Genomic DNA, 16771 nt, shown 5'->3' on the forward strand with positions numbered 1-16771 from the left:
CTTTTATGCTTCAAAGGACACCATCAGGAAGGCAAAATGACAACCCACAGAACTGGAGAAAACATTTGCAAATCATATATCTGATAAGAAAGTTGTATCTAAGATATATAAAGAAGCCTTACAATTCAATAATAAAAAGATAAATAGCCCAGTGAAAATATGGGCAAATGATCTGAATAGTCATTTCTTCAAAGAAGATATACAAATGGGCAATAAATTCAGGAAAAGATATTCAACATCATTAGTCACCAAGAAAATACAAATCAAAAGCAAAATGAGATAGTACTTCATACCAACTACAACAACTAGAGCCAAAATGTCAGGTAATGAATGTTAACGAGGCCATGGAGAAACTGGAATTTTCATCATTGCTGTTGGGAATGTAAAATGGTGTGGATCTTTTGGAAGATAGTCTGGCAGTTCCTCAAACAACTAAAAAGAAAGTTACCACACAACCTAGCAATTCTACTTCTAGGTATACATCCAAGAGAAATAAAAACGTATGTCCACACAAAACTTATACATGAATGTTTCCAGCAGCATTATTCATAATAGCCAAAAGATGGAAACAACCCAATGTCCACTGGTGGATGAACGTATCAACAAAATGTGCTATATCCAGACAATGGAAGATTATTCAGTCATAAAAAGCATAAAAATACTTACAAATGCTGCATCTTGGATTAACCTTGAAAACACTATGCTAAATGAAAAAAACAGACACAAAATTCCGTATAATATACAATTCTATTTATACAAATGTCCAGAATACAGAAGTCTGTTGAAAAAGAAAGTAGATAGAGGGGCTGCCCGGTGGCTGAGCGGTTAAGTTCGCAAGTTCTGCTTCTCGGCGGCCAGGGGTTCGCCAATTCGGATCCCGGGTGCGGGCATGGCACCACTTGGCAAAAAGCCATGCTGTGGTAGGCGTCCCATATATAAAGTAGGGGAAGATGGGCAGGATGTTAGCTGAGGGCCAGTCTTCCTCAGCAAAAAGAGGAGGACCGGCAGCAGTTAGCTCAGGGCTAATCTTCCTCAAAAAAAAAAAAAGAAAGAAAGTAGATAGAGGTTAGTTTAGGGCTGTGAGGGGAGAAGGGGCAGGAGAGTTATAACTAAGAGTATGGGATTTCTTTTTAAGTTGATGAATGTATTCTTAAATACATTGTGCTGATGGTTGCACACGACTATGAATACACTAAAAACCATTGAATCATGTGCTTTTAATGGCACAGCAGATGAATTGTATAGTATGTGAATTATATCTCAATAAAGCTGTTTAAAAAAGTAAATCACTTTCATTTTTCTCCGAATCGAATAATTTTATTTTACTTCTTTATTTTTACCAAATCAAGCAATTAATTCTTCTGATGGATTTTATCATCTGAGTCAACGCAATAAGTATTGATCTCTAGGTTTTGTAACTGGTATGTACTGATGTGTTTATTATTTGCAAAGTGTGAGATTCAAGTATCTCAATGCCATGAACACTATTTTATTTCCTAATAAAATTCTCTTAAAAATCTTGAATTCCTGTTCTGGAAGGAATTGTTTGGCATTCTCTACAGAAGTGGAGAATTTAGTTATTAATGTATTTTTATATTTTGCTTATTATTCTGGCTTAAGTTTAATCGTGTATAATAAAAAACATTGATACGGCCACATCTGTAAAATGACCACTTTACTCACTTTTCCTTCTAGCTATCAGCCCCAAGTTCCATATAGATACTGATTTCCTCAACTTCCGTTCAACTCGTTAGTAGTTCCTCTTCATCCGATAGCTGGCTATTAAAGCTCACTGATGCTCAGTGCTGACCACTAGTTTCTTCATTCTATTTCCTCTCTCCTTGCTGATCTCATTCCCCAAGGCCTATTAATTCTCTCTGAAATGTAGTGACAACATGTGTCTCGAACGCATACACTTCCCCTAGTCTCAACTATATCCACTATCATCTCTTCATTGGAATTCTAGAATAACCTCAGAATTGGACCTCACACACTCCCTCTTGCTCCTGTGCAATACATTGAGTAGAGTGAGCAATCATGAGCCTTAAGAACTATGGCAAAACCTACATCCCCCTGTCTAAAATACTTAAAAGACTCCCTCTTATACCCAAAAAAATAGCTTAGAAAATATCAACATTGACCTTCATATTCTTATCCCTGCCTATCTCTGAGTTCCTCTTTTGCTGTTCTCTCTGTGTTCACTACCTTTCTACCACAATGCCACAGTGCACACTCAGCTGGGTGAACACAACAAACTCTTTTGTTCATTGCTACAGACAACATATCACACTACATTAAAGTGTTAATCATATTACCATATAAAATATTAATTTAAAAAATAAGTTTCTATGTATTAGGTGATGAAATAAATAAATAATGATGACCGTCCACACTTACTCAAACATACTGTCATACACTTGACAGTCCAAACTGATTTTCCCGGCCTGTCAAAGGCAAAATAAATCACCAGTTATTGCTGCTTTATCAAACCCAACTGACATGGCATGATTAGAACAGAAAAACAGTGTGACTGAAACCAGCCATTGAAAATTGAATATGCTGACATTAAAACAATTACTATGTAAATTGGTGCTTGGAAATGACTTACACAGATATGTTCTATAATATGCTTGTCACTAGCCAGATGCCAAGTTGACATTTTATTCTGCTACTATTGAGAATGGGGTTGAGAGAATGTTAGCTGAACCAAAATGGTTTTGCAAGAAATCTTACAGTGACAAAAATTTAAAAGAAAATAAAGAAATTTCCTCTTCTTTCTGAACATAAGTGGTTCCTTTGAGAAATTTTTTTTAAAAATTGGTTCACTAACTATATTTAGCTGTCCTGATTATCTTGTTTAGGAAATCTATTTTCAAAAGACTTCACAGAATTCAACTAAAATGAACTGTCATCTATCAGTAAAGCCATTTTATAAAGCTTGTGATAAGCTAAGAGGCAATAAATTATTTACTTAATTAATTAATTTGGGGTCTGTCCAAGGTGCTGACACTAGCACATGTAAATGTATCAAAAGGTGGTCAGATGTACAAAAAAAATGCCATTTTTGCTGTAGCTATGAGGTTAAACAAATTGTAGGATTTTGAACTGGTTTCCCTCCCACATACATCCTAATGAAACCGACTGCCTCTGAGTCGGCTCTCTCTTTCTTTATTGCCATTTCAGAGAATTATCAGGATTATTATAAAATGGCACAAAATCATAACCATTTAGAATGTGGGCCCTAAAGGGAGCTCAAAATATAACTCCCTGCCTGTTTATTATCATTACTACAGAATCACATTTTAACACATTTAGCATTATACGAAAAATGTTCCAAGTTTTATATGTTTCACATGATGTATATATATATATGTATCTTTTTTAATCTGAAATATGTTAATATAACTGAGGAATCTTTAAGCGCATACTCTCACTCCATTCTTTAGATTATTTCATCAGCAAAGGTACGATGGGTAATATCGTTGCAGATGTTAACCTTTCTTGAACAAACCTATCAACAAACATATTAATCAATATTAATATGTATGAGTAAAATCATATAATGGAAAATGTTTCTTTCCTTTCTTCGTATTACTTTAAAAGGAAGAAGTAAGACATAAATTCACTTAATTTTGAATCCTCTCAACTTGGTGACTTTAAATACTAAGATGAAATTTTACTTTTTGAAGGAGTGGCTTTAAATAAATGAAGATTTTGGAGACTTTTAACAGTCCTCTTTCAGTAATTGTTTAAAGAGAGCCAAAAGATTCAATTAGGATACAGGAGATTTAAACAAAATTATACATAAGTTGTCTTAATTTATATTTATTTACATTTACTGAACACTACATTTAATAATTGCATGATAAGCTTTTTTTCAATTTCATGTGAAATGTTTACCCAAATAGATCATGCACTATTGCATAAACAACTCTCATTAAATTTCAACGGATAGAATTAATACTGAGTATATTCTCTGACCAAACTTGAATTAAATTAAAAATCAATAAAAAAATATATCCATAAAATATACAAATATTTAGAAATTGAATAACACATTTATGAATAACCCACAGGTCAAATGTTAAGCTAGAGAAACTAGAAAATTTTCAAATACAATAATAATTAAAATACATCCCACAGCTTTTTTATATGCTGTACATATAATGCAGCCCTTACAGGTAAATGTACAGCTTTAAATGTTTAAATCAAGCAAGAAAAATTTTCAAATTAATCATCTAAGTAAAATAAGTATAAAAAAGAAAATAAATCAACGACTGTCAAAAAGAGAAAAAATTATAAGTTCAAAATTTAGTATTTTGAATGCATTAATAAAATTTCTAAATTTCTGGCAAGTATTTCTAAGGAAAAACAAAAGAGAGAGAAACCACCAATTACCACTATCAGTTATGAAAGAGTGGATATCATTAAACTTCCAACAGACATTTGAATCATAATGAAGGGATATTACAAACATCATCATGCCAACAGTTTGACACAGACAAAATATAAAATTTTCTTGAAAATCCAACTGATAACATCACAAAATGAAACAGAAAGTCTGAATATCCCTAGAGCCAAGAAATATATTACACTGGTAAGTAAGAGTCTACCGACAGCATTCCGATTTCTAGGCGAGATGGAATAAACACATTTCACTCTCATCCCGTTGAACTCAACTACAAAATCCGGACAGATGGACGGCCAAGCTAATTGAGGATACTAAAAAAAAATAGCAATAGATGGAGTACAGAACGACATGAGAATTCAAAATAGCACTGAAATAATGCTGAGATCTTGAGTTTTTTTAAAACATGTTTAACAGTTGAAAGCAAAAATATATTTTCTGGTGTGATTTTCGATGTACGTAGATATATAAGACAACTGTAGCTTAAAAGAGAGAGTGTAAAGGGACTATATAGTAATAAGATTTCTATATTAAAAGTGAAGTGGTAAAATATTAATTATAAATACACTGGAAAAATAAAGTATGTGTTTTTAATCTCTAAAGCAAACACTAAAATATTATGCAAAGATATCATCAAAATCACAATGGATACATTGAAATGGAATATGAATAAATGTATAAATAAACGAAAGAATGCAGAAAAGGGGAAGCAAGGAAAAACAAAAACAAAGAAAACACTCCATTCAACAACAGCAGAATAATATTCTTCTCAAGTATGCAAGAAACATTCATCAAGATACACCATATCCTGGGTCATAAAACAAATATTACAAATTAAAAGACTGAAATCTTACAAAGCATATTCTCTGACCTTAAAACAATTATATCAAAACTTAGTTACAGAAAAATAAGACAATCACCACTTCGAAATTAAAAACATATTTTTAAGTAATCAACATGTCAAAAGGAAGTTTCAAGGGATATTCAAAATATTTTGAAATGAACAAAAATAAATACTTAAAAAATTTTGATATATTTATAGTAATTCTTAGGATGAAATCATTCTAGTCTTCTATCGATCAATGGTTGTAAAAAGAAAGAAAAAAGTCCTCAAGTCAATAATCTAAGCTATTACCGTAATAAAGTGTAAAAGGCGAGGCCAGCCCAGTGGCATAGTGGTTAAGTTCACGTGCTCTGCTTCAGCCACCTGGGGTTTGTGGGTTCAGGTCCTGGACACAGACCTACACACCCTCGTCCGGCCATGCTGTGGTGGCATCTCACATACAAAATAGAGGAGGTTAGCACAATGTTAGCTCCGGGACAATCTTCCTCACCACAGAAAAAAAAAAAAAAAAGAAAAGAAAAAGGGGAAAAGGACAAGTAAAATTAATTCAGAGTAAATGTCTTACTGTAATTGTGGAATTATCTCTATCTCCTTACAGTTCTGTCAACTTTTGCTTCATATGTTTGAAACTCTCATTAGGTGCTTAAACATTTTGTGCTGTTGTGTTCTCTTAATAAGTTGATCTCTTTATTGTGAAATGAAGTTTTATATCCTGGTAATATTTTTTTGCTTTGAAAACTATTTTGCTGGCTATTAATAAAGCCAATATAGCTTTCTTTTTATTAGTGTTAGCATGCAGAATCTTCTATACATTTACGTTTAAACTTATTTGCATCTTTATATTAAAAATGAGTTTGTTGGAGGCAGCAGATGGCAATCTGATGAATTGACAATCTCTTCTTTTTATGTGTATGTTTAGACCATTTACATTCAATGTGATTATTGATATGGTTAGCTCAAATATATCATTTTACTATTGCTTTTCCATTTGTACCCTTTAGTCTTAGTCTCCCTTCCTCTGTCTCTACCTTCTTTTGGACTACTCACATATTTAATCATTCCATTTAATCTTCTTAGGGAGGTATAGCAGACATAACTTTTTATTGTGTTATTTTTGTGGTTGCATTAGGTTTCATAGACATTAACTTATATGTTGTACATTTAAGTAATATTGTATGACTTCCTTTATAATATAAGAACCTTACAATAGCGTACATCGATTTCTCCACTTCTGGCCTTTAGGCTATTGTTTCCATACATTTTGCTTCAATTTATGTCATAAATCTCAAAATACGTTGCTATCTTTTTTGCTACACATTAATCAGTTATCTTTATAAATGATTTAAGTAACAAAAAATAGTTATTTTATCGTTTGCCACATAATTACCTTTTCTGTTGCTTTTTATTTTTTTGTCTAGATATAGATTTCCATTTGGTATAATTTTCTGAAGGATTTTCTGTAACATTTATTTTTGTGCAGATCTTCTGATAAATGAGCACATTCAATATTTGTATGTCTGAATAATTTTTTATTTTGCCTTCATTTTTCAAATATATTTTAATTAACTAAAGAAAACTTGGTTGCTTTTAGTTTTTTTTTGATTTTTCTTTTCTGTACTTACAGATGTTGCTCCCACTACCTCACTGTCTTACATTATTTCTAACAAGAAATTTACTGTCAGGAGCTGGCCCAGTGGTGTAGTGGTTTGGTTTGTGCACTCTACTTCGGTGGCCCAGGGTTCAAGGGTTCAGATTCTGGGCACAGACCTACACACTGCTCATCAAGCCACACTGTGGTGACATCCCACATGCCAAATCACCACATGTGGTGACATCCCCAAATAGAGGAAGATTGGCACAGATATTAGCTCATGGAAAATATTCCTCATCAAAAAAGAATAGTGGAAAAAGAAACCTGCTGGCATTCTTATCTGCATTCCTCTGGACTTTTCTATATTTTTTTCCTCTGGCTGCTTTTAAAATTGTCTTTGTATCACTTATTTTAACAGTTTAATTATGCATACTTATTTTATTCTTCTAATAGTGTAGTGTTAGTGATCCAGATGGTCCAGTGGTCCATGCCTTTTTAGGGCCTGTAGTCAAATGATGATTTATCATAACTTTTTGTCATAGATTTTTATTCATACATATTCTTGAATGGTTTATTTTCAAAAATACGGAGAATAGATTGTACATTTCACAAAAATTTTTGAGCTAATAAAGTAATTGCCTAACCCACTTTAAAATATCACAATATTTATATAATTTTAATTGATTGGATAATAATAATAAAGATATTTTAAAAGGCCAATGGTATGATGATGTTTCCAAAAGATTATATAATCAGAAGTGAAGAATGTTAGATTTGAATTCTTTGCTCTGTGTTATCTAGCTGTGTGAGTTATAAATACTTTTCAAAAACTCTTCAGATCAGGATCAGTGTCTCATCATTGTATCACTTCTTCACCCAGTACACTGTTTTGCCAATTTGATTGTAAAATAATTTATGTTTAGCTCTCTAAAACTCTGAGACTCAATTCCCAATTAAACAAGGGACTAAACTTGATGATTTCTGAAACGTGGCTGCAGCTGTAAAACTGTGGTTGCAGCTATGCTCTTATACATGTGGGATCTTAAATGATATAATTTTTTTGTCTGTGAAGAAATTGGATCTCTTTAATTTTTCTATTAAATGTAGGCTAACAGGCAGTTGTCTTTTTTTCTTTTTCCTTTTTTATTTGAAAGAAGGCAGAAGACTAAAATGGCTGTGTTCATTAGAATTGTTTACCAAATATTTCTGATTATATTCCCTCTGGACCATGTAAGATTGCACTTCCTGGGTCCTTGAGCTGTGCGACTGATTCTGAGCAGCCAGTTGTAAGCAGAAAGCAATATGTCATTGGAGAGACGGACCATTTAATTACCAGCTTGAAACCCATCAGCGTTCTCGTTTACCTCCAGCAGAGTGATTGAACATGGTCAGAATGTTGGCTGTTTGCACTGCCTACGAAAAGCAGAGACCCTTCTGCCAACCACTGATGAACAAGCAGCAAAACCAAGAAAGAGAATATTTGCTGTTTTGAGTCATTGGGAGTTGGAGTTGTTTGTGACCACAACATAACATCCTGACTGATATATTTAGTATAAGTAGATAGAAAAAAAACTATGAAAAATAAATTAAGCCACACCTCAGATAAGCTAACAGAATAACCTAAGGATTGAAATATGCAAATACTTTCATCCAAACATTTTACTCACATCTTGCAATCCAAGGGTTTGAGTTTTAAAAATGTGGGACTTGACATTGTATCCAAAACCAAATATTTAGGCTTAGGTGGTGAGAAAGAATGTTTAAGTGACGGTAAGGAGAATACGAAGGCCTTAAGAACCTCAAATGAAAGTTCACGTAAGTGCTCACAGCATAAATTTTGACACTGTTGTATGAATAATAAAATATCTCTTTTAGACAAAAAAAAATCACTAATAATTCTGGTACTTATTTCATCTATCTGTAATTAAATTTATTTTTTGCCCTATTCCCATTGTTGAAAGAACAACTTATTTCTTTGTGAAACCAATGAAATTGTAAAGATAAATTAACGTAGCTATGAAGGAATGACAGTTAAGTATGTTTAAAATAACCAGTGCTGTTAAACTAAATACATTTTTAAATATCTCAGTTTAGCAAATGCCAATAGAGAATATCAGAAAATGTTTGTATATTCTATTTTAGGGCAACAGAGAAGAGTATGAGAAATTTGCCACTGAAGTTTATTTTCAATATTCTGAATGGTTTAGCAGACAGAATGTTTACAGACTAATTTGTTTTTTTGTCAGCTTTTAAAATGCCTTTATGATTTGTCATTTGTCTCAAGTAACTTTTTAAAGAATTTAAACTGTTTCTTTTGTCTCTCTGGTGGAATTAAAATTTGAAGAATGTTTTCCCCATCTATTTAGAGAAATTGTTACTTAACAAAGAAATGTGTTCTTCTCTGAAGCATTCCTAAATTCTAAGTTAATTTTATACAAATACTTATTTTAAAATAATGCAGTAATATGAAGTGCAATAATTACAGGCATTTTCATTTGTATTCCTATAAACTTAATGCCACCAATGTTTTAATTTGTCCCTATTTTCTCTCTGTAAATTTGCTACATATCTGTAACCATAAGCATATAAATTATGTTTGACTTTATTTTACTTACTTCTTCAGCACAGTTGCATATTGCTACACTGTCTTCATATTTAAAAAATTTCCATTCTCAACCTGACTTGAGATCAAACCTAAAATACACAGGTTGCAGATATGCTTCAGTGTTTCTAGTAATGCTGAGAAGCAGTCATCTGGACCACAACTTCGTGAATCCAATGGCTGACTTTGGGAATTAATTCAATTTTCTTTAGAGCAGGTTAAGTGCTGGAAAGATTAAATACAATTCAATCAAACTAAACACTGTCACAAAGAGGCTGGTTTTCCTTAGAGTAAAAATCAGATCAACACTCTCATTATTTTTTACCAAAACTATTCCGATCTCTAATCTTTCTGCCTCCAATCCTCACTGTCTTAAATGCATTATCTGCCCTGCTGCCAGAGGAATACGTAAACATGATTCCAGCTAACTCATCGCTAACAATATGTGGAATACTTCATGTTGACTGCAGGCTAATGTCCAAATTCCTCAGAGTTGTTTTCAAAAGTCTACATGATCTGTTCTCAACATACAGACTCATCTATAAGAGTTCCCTAATTCGTTCAGACAAACTTAGTCATACTTCCTTCCGGCTTTCGTTGCTTGTGTGCCATCTATTATGTCACTTGTCTCATTTGAGTCTAATCATTTTATATATCTGTCCACTGGTCTGTGAATCCTTAAGGGAAGAAACAGTAATTTATTCATCTTTGTATCTAACTGTCTCTCACTTTCCCTCATTCAGTGCCTGTCTCTCCCAGTTCCTTATCTCCCTTCCAAAGAGGACTTGACACATAAAATAATGACAATTAAAACAACAACAATAACAGCAACAACAATGATAGTATTTATCAAACCATTGCTATTATCAGACTTAGTAGAGTACTAAGCGCTTTCCCTGGGCTATCTAATTGACTTCTCATTAACACATTATGAAGAAGGCTTTTTGTTCTTGTTTTTTACCTCTCCATTGCCCCACCAGAGAGAACTAGTCTTATAGAAGTTAAATAACTTGCTCATTGTTACAAAGGTACTAAGTGACAAAACTATCCTTTAAACCTAGATAGTCTGATATATAAAATGTGATTTTTCAATATTTCAGAAATAATTATCAGCACAGGATATTAGTGAGTTTTCAATGTGGTCTGGTCGAAAAAATAAATTACTGACATTTACGTAAAGAAGATAACTTTACTACTAATAGTCTACTAAATAGGATAAGGTCATTTTTACGCATACACTGTGTAAAGTCCTGATACCATGTAAGATTGCACTTCCTGGGTCCTTGAGCTGTGGACTGATTCTGAACAACCAGTTGTAAGCAGAAAGCAATATGTCATTTGAGAGACGGCATATTTCATATTTCATATTTGTATTTCATCGGCATAGACTCTGAACACAGCATCAGCAATAATTAAAAAGTTGAAAGAAAGAGTAAAGAATTACTTTGTGTTCAAGAGACTGTTCTCACCAAGTGCAATATAATTTATATGGCTATGTCTAAGATCTGGTTCCCCTAGAGGCAGACCCTGAGACAAAAATTTGACTGTAATAGTTTTGAGGAGAAATCACAGAAAATGCCTGGGGAGGTGAAGTGAAGAAGTAAGACAGGGAAGGAAAAGTAGCCAGTAAAATGTGCGTTGTCATGATGCTTATCCCTGTGGGCAACTGAGGCTCAACGTTTCTAGAAAACTCTGGGAGACAATATGGAAAACACTTCAGTGTTATCCCATAGTAGGACTGTTCATTCTCCAACTTCCATCCTTCATTGGTTGATACTTGCTCCTGGGGCGTTAATTCCTCCAGAATTTCTAATCTGCCTCTGTTCAGAGATGAGAGAAAGCATTCCGTTGGCTATCTGTAGGCACTTATAGTAGGATCCTCTTGGCTTATACTGGGGTAGCAAATGCTAAGGGGATATTGGTGGTGCACCAGCATCATCTGCTAGAGTCTATAACTCATAAGCCTGTTCCCCTTATAAACCAGGTCTTTACCTTGAGTTACACACATGCAAACTCATAGATACATATGTACATAGACAGATAGATGTGTATATTGCATATATGATTGCTCTGTTCAACTCGATATCATTTTGCCACTTGAACCTTAACGTGGTCAAAATTGAACTCATCTTCACACTCAACTCTTGCAGCCCTCAAATAGGCCCATCACACATTGAGCTCCTATATCATTCTGCATTTCATAAGATCAGTTGCCCATGTCCAAAACATGGGAGTCTTCCTTAACCACATCTCCCAGACACTTATCATGTCATTTCAATTTGATTCCTAAATATATCTTGAACTTGTCTTTTGCAGGACACCTTCAACTCTCTCTTGAATTTCTTCAACACTTTCCAAATTGGTTGAGGCGCCTCTCTTAAATATTCCTATAGCACCCTATTAAACTTCTACACCAGCAATTTCACTTTAAAATTTTAACTGTCTGTTTGCCATTCTGTATCTCCTATTTTACTGTAAATGTCTTAAAGTCGGGGACCAGGTTTTTCTCATTGTTTTACATCCATTTGGATCCCGGCTTCTATCAAACCTGTAGTAAATGATTGTGATTTGAAGGAATGAATGAGCAGAAGGGATCCTTTTACTTATGTGTGGTAATAATGTGAGCTCACATAGGTGGAAATTTTTGAAAACATTTTTGTAAGGGAAAGCCTTATTTGCATATGGTCATTCTTACATCCTCTAGTGTCTGCCTTTTTTCTGAATGGATGGTATATAGCTATTAAACATCACTTTAAAGTCGTAAGCCTATTGAATGCTTAGAGGATATTACTCTGAATGCAATTTTTACTTAAATTAATAAGCAAGTGACATGCAATGTCTCATCTTAACGTTTAAAAAATAATTTCCCTTCTTGGGAATATCAGTTGCATTCCAAGAGCATTGTTAAATCTGGCGGTTTGCACAAGTAGGTGCAATTTTCCTGAATATTGATATAGAGAAGCACACTTATCTTGAGCCTTTGGCTTCCTTGGGAAGAATGGATGGTTTTACATAATTAGGACAAGGTGTATTGAACTATTCTAGCACTTTTCTAGATTTGTGCACTATATTTGAAAGCATCTATCTCTCTACACTTCCTTCGAAACCACTGACAGATGTTTCATCCATTACCTTTTTTTTTTAATCATTTTATGTTAGTCTAAAATGAACTTCAGGTTTTTTCCAGCATTTAATGCCTGTTTCATAGTATCATATTGATGGATTTTCCAACTCTTGCCATTGTAATCAAAATCTATTTGTTTTATAAATATTTACAAATATTAAATTCAGAGTTTAAATGATTGATAATAAAGGGATAGGATAAAAAAGGAAATGTTTATCTTTGTATATTTAAATTATTTGTCTAAAATATTTAACTTTCTTTCATCTCCTAAATAGTTAATTTTTTACCTTTAATTATCGTGTGTCATACTTTCCCAAGCTGTCAGGTACTATCTCTTGTTTTAGATCACAGCAATATTTAATACATCGTGTTGAGATCACAGTAAAATGAAGTGTCGAAAAGACTGGAAAAAAACATATTTTAAGTAATGTTTTGAATATTGGTACATTTTTATACATCTTGGTAGAATCTATGCTTACTTCAAAATCATGATATGGTTTGTTTCCTCATCTAGACTAAATAGTAGTCTGTGTCCCAGCAAAAGATGAAGATCTTTTAAATAGAATTAAATCAGATGGTTTAAAGAGAAATTGTGTCTGTTTCTAGATTTCTACTCTCTTTTTTGTTTCAGGTTATCTTGAAAACAGAGTGTCAGGAAATTCATTGAATTTGCTAATTGTTTGAAATTTTACCCTATTTCAGTTTTGAAGTAACTCAACGATTTCACAAACTTATAATGAATTCTTCATCTTCAATAAAGCTTGGACAACTACAGTCAATGCTGAGTTAGAAATTAAATGAGATTTGAGACCGGGTTCCTGCCCTCATGTGGCTTACAAATTAATTACATAAATCATAAATATGCAAAAAAATAGCAATTACATGTAGTAAATTGCTTTTAACTAAGCTAAAAGTTAAAGTCTACTTCCTTTTTGGCATTTCATATGTTTTACAATGAGAAAAGCAACATGAGATTTTTTATAATTTCCATTAGAAATGTAATACTGTCTTGGTTTGGATCTTAACGTAATCTTATTATGTGGTTGTATCAGTGTATGAGTACTGAAGATTAAATCTTCATGTGTTTCATTCTAAGACTGTCATTTTCCCCCCCTAGAGCTTTAAATGCTGCCCAGCCATTGAAACATACCACAACCAAGATTGATTAATTAAGCATAATTATTATAGAAGTTGAATTTCCAAAACTTTCTGGGAAACCCATCTAAACCTTAACCATGTGTTCAATGGAGACAATTTTAATGCATAAAACTTACCCTTATTAATATTAGATAAAGTAAGAGAAATGTACTTTAACAAGAACACAATATTTCAACACACTTCTTACCTCATATTTGAGCCTCTGATACAAAAGAGGGTAAATGATTATTTCATTATGAGTGAATGTGAAAAGACATCATTAATGAATTCCATGAATGAGTAGAGTCACTATTATGATGCACGAGCTCTGATTGGGAAAGTATCAGACAAAGTCTAGTTTTCACAACTGTCTGATACACAGTGAGTAAAGAGTAGTCAAAGATATACTAAAGGTTTGCATTTGACATAGCTTTTTTCTTCCTCTATCATCTCCAGTTGTAAGCACAAGATGTACCTGGAGAGGCTGCCAAACACCAGCATCATCATCCCATTTCATAACGAAGGTTGGACTTCACTCCTGCGTACCATACACAGTATAATTAACCGAACCCCAGAGAGTCTGATAGCAGAAATCATTCTAGTGGATGACTTCAGTGATAGAGGTAAGACACAGTTAATAGTATTTTATGTGATTCTGTTATTACCTACATAATCATTACAGGCTTAAAAAAGAAAGGATTATTGTGATGTTTCTTTCTGATTCTATCTGAAAGGTGATTATGAAGTCTTGTCTATGTTGTGATTTCATAAAATGTTGGCTAAATGCAAAAGAGACTGAATGAGAAGTTATTGGTGTCATTTGGGGAACTATAAGAAATTTGCATTACATTTCTGTTATAAATTAGACACGTTGGCAAAATGCCTCAACTTCTACTTTCAGCTTCAAGACAAACACTGAAAAATACATTCTTGTAAGTGCATATGAATGGTGAAATATTACAGTAGAACTATAAAATCTGTTTCTGAAAAGGATCTCCTCTATTATTCACCAGTATGATATATTGTCCAGGCTGTGCCTGTGTTACTTCATAAACACCAGAAATTATAAGTAACACAAATAAATATTCTTACTTGGCAACTCTAGCTATTTTATCATATATGAACAATAACAAAAATATAAACCTTGTGTAACAGTGTACTATTAAATTTGACTTAATTTTTAATGTTTTTACCATTCTAATAAACACAATTGGCTTATAAGATGGGAATAAAATTATAGAATGTTTCCTAAGATTAGGACTTCATAAATCACATTCGCTCTAAACGTGGGAATTTTTAATATTGCAGAAAACCTAAAGTTCCTCTTTCTTGGCTGGTGTGAGTGGAAAGGAAGAAAACTTTTCTAATGATATTCATCTATTTGGGAATATATTTTATTGCATGAAGAAGCTCTGCTTAACTATACTGTACATCTGTAAGAAGAATGGCAGTAAAATCGTTTGATTGCTTACTATTCTTATGCCTCACCAGAGAATACATCTTGAGATGATACAGGTTAATTGAAGTTTTGAAATTTGATTTGCAGCAAAAATGTCATTTTCTTCATAGCAATCAAAAATTCTGTAGAACTGCTTAGTGGGTTAGTTTTGAGTTCTAGTCTTCAATGATTCACTTCAGACACTGACTCAGAGTTTGCCTAATATTAATATGTGTTGAAGTTTATATGACAAAACTAAGGTTGTCTAACATTGTTCCATTAAAATAGTAAAGTACTACCTTGGTAATTTAGGTTGATTTCAAGCAGTTTTTGTCTATCATTGCTTAGGCATGTATGCATCCAGTACTACCCCCGGATACATGCCAGTATCTAAAACCAAAACTTAATATTTAAAAATTAATTTAAATAACATGTTGATTTCTTTTTCATTTGAATTGAAGCTACATATTTCAAAGTAGTCATTATTATCTCAGGCCAAAAATAGGCATTTAATGTGTTAAAGCTAAAACTTTACTTTTAAATAAAAGAGTGAAAAAGGGAATAAAGATCTGGGGTTGTACATCACCAAATAAATGTTCTTTTTTTGGTTGGCTGGTACCAAGAGAAATAAGACAGTGTTATCTGTGGAGAATTTTCTACATAATTAACTTTGTCCTGGTAAACTATTTATTACAGCAGAATTTTGACCAGAGGGTAATACAGTAGGAAACACTTGGTAGCAGAAAATTGTGGTTTGTAGAGCATTTCTTGCTGAATATTTCTCAGGGGTATTTTTCAATTGAAAGTTTTTAAAGAAGGAGAAAATAGTGACATCTACATTTGTCTTCACTTCAAATCACTGTCATCTTTTGTACAATGGCAACTTTGATGGACTATCCTTCTGCGTATAACGTTACCTGAGAAGTCAGTGTGTTCTTAAAAACTGTCGGTGTAATTAGTGTTAATGAAGTAGGACAACAGAAAGAGGATTATTTGGGATAGTAATGGTGATTTTGACCTTCCTATTGGGCATTTTTAAGCACAATAATTATTTTAATGCTTTGGTAAATCTTTCATTTATATGTTCTATTCCTACGAACTATAAAGTTGAAAGCATTTTATGAGCATCAAACTTTCAAAAGTTTAAATTTTTTTGAATACTCCTTTTCATTATATTACCCTGTTGAAATGTGTAAAAGTAAACTTTGAAAGAAATCAGTGATAAAAATACTTCTATAATCTTTTAGAATACATCATAGTTCTAAAGTTGCATGAAATAAGAGAAACCCTTCTACCAAATTTTTGTTTAAGTTGACAAAATTCTCATCTGATAAAATATTGGGATTTAGGTGAATCTAAGAAACATCACTCCTGCTTTCTGAAATATGGGAAGTATAGAAAATTAACATGACAAACACAGGCTAGACTCCCAACACCAACCATTAACTGTACGACGTTGCATAAATTAACCTCTGTGTCTCAGATTTTTTTATCGAAACGGGAATAAGTAACTCCTTAGTTATCTAAGTAACTCCTCATGGAGAAGTTATGATGGAGAGCTGCCGAGGATGGTACAATAATGAATGCACTACTCAATAGAAGGATTGCTCTCAACTCACCAAATACT

At 32.9% G+C, this 16771-nt stretch overlaps 1 protein-coding gene across 1 annotated transcript in view; it reads left to right on the plus strand.

Moving 5' to 3' along the window:
• GALNTL6 (polypeptide N-acetylgalactosaminyltransferase like 6) overlaps positions 1 to 16771 on the plus strand; it is a 1096422-nt gene that overhangs the window by 454129 nt on the left and 625522 nt on the right. Inside the window, exon 5 of the mRNA XM_014842142.3 lies at positions 14163 to 14329. Coding sequence (XP_014697628.3) covers positions 14163 to 14329 — 167 coding nt within the window. The remainder of the gene's footprint in view (positions 1 to 14162; positions 14330 to 16771) is intronic.

This window comes from Equus asinus, chromosome 3 (assembly GCF_041296235.1).
Source record: "Equus asinus isolate D_3611 breed Donkey chromosome 3, EquAss-T2T_v2, whole genome shotgun sequence".
NCBI classification, from domain to species: domain Eukaryota; kingdom Metazoa; phylum Chordata; class Mammalia; order Perissodactyla; family Equidae; genus Equus; species Equus asinus.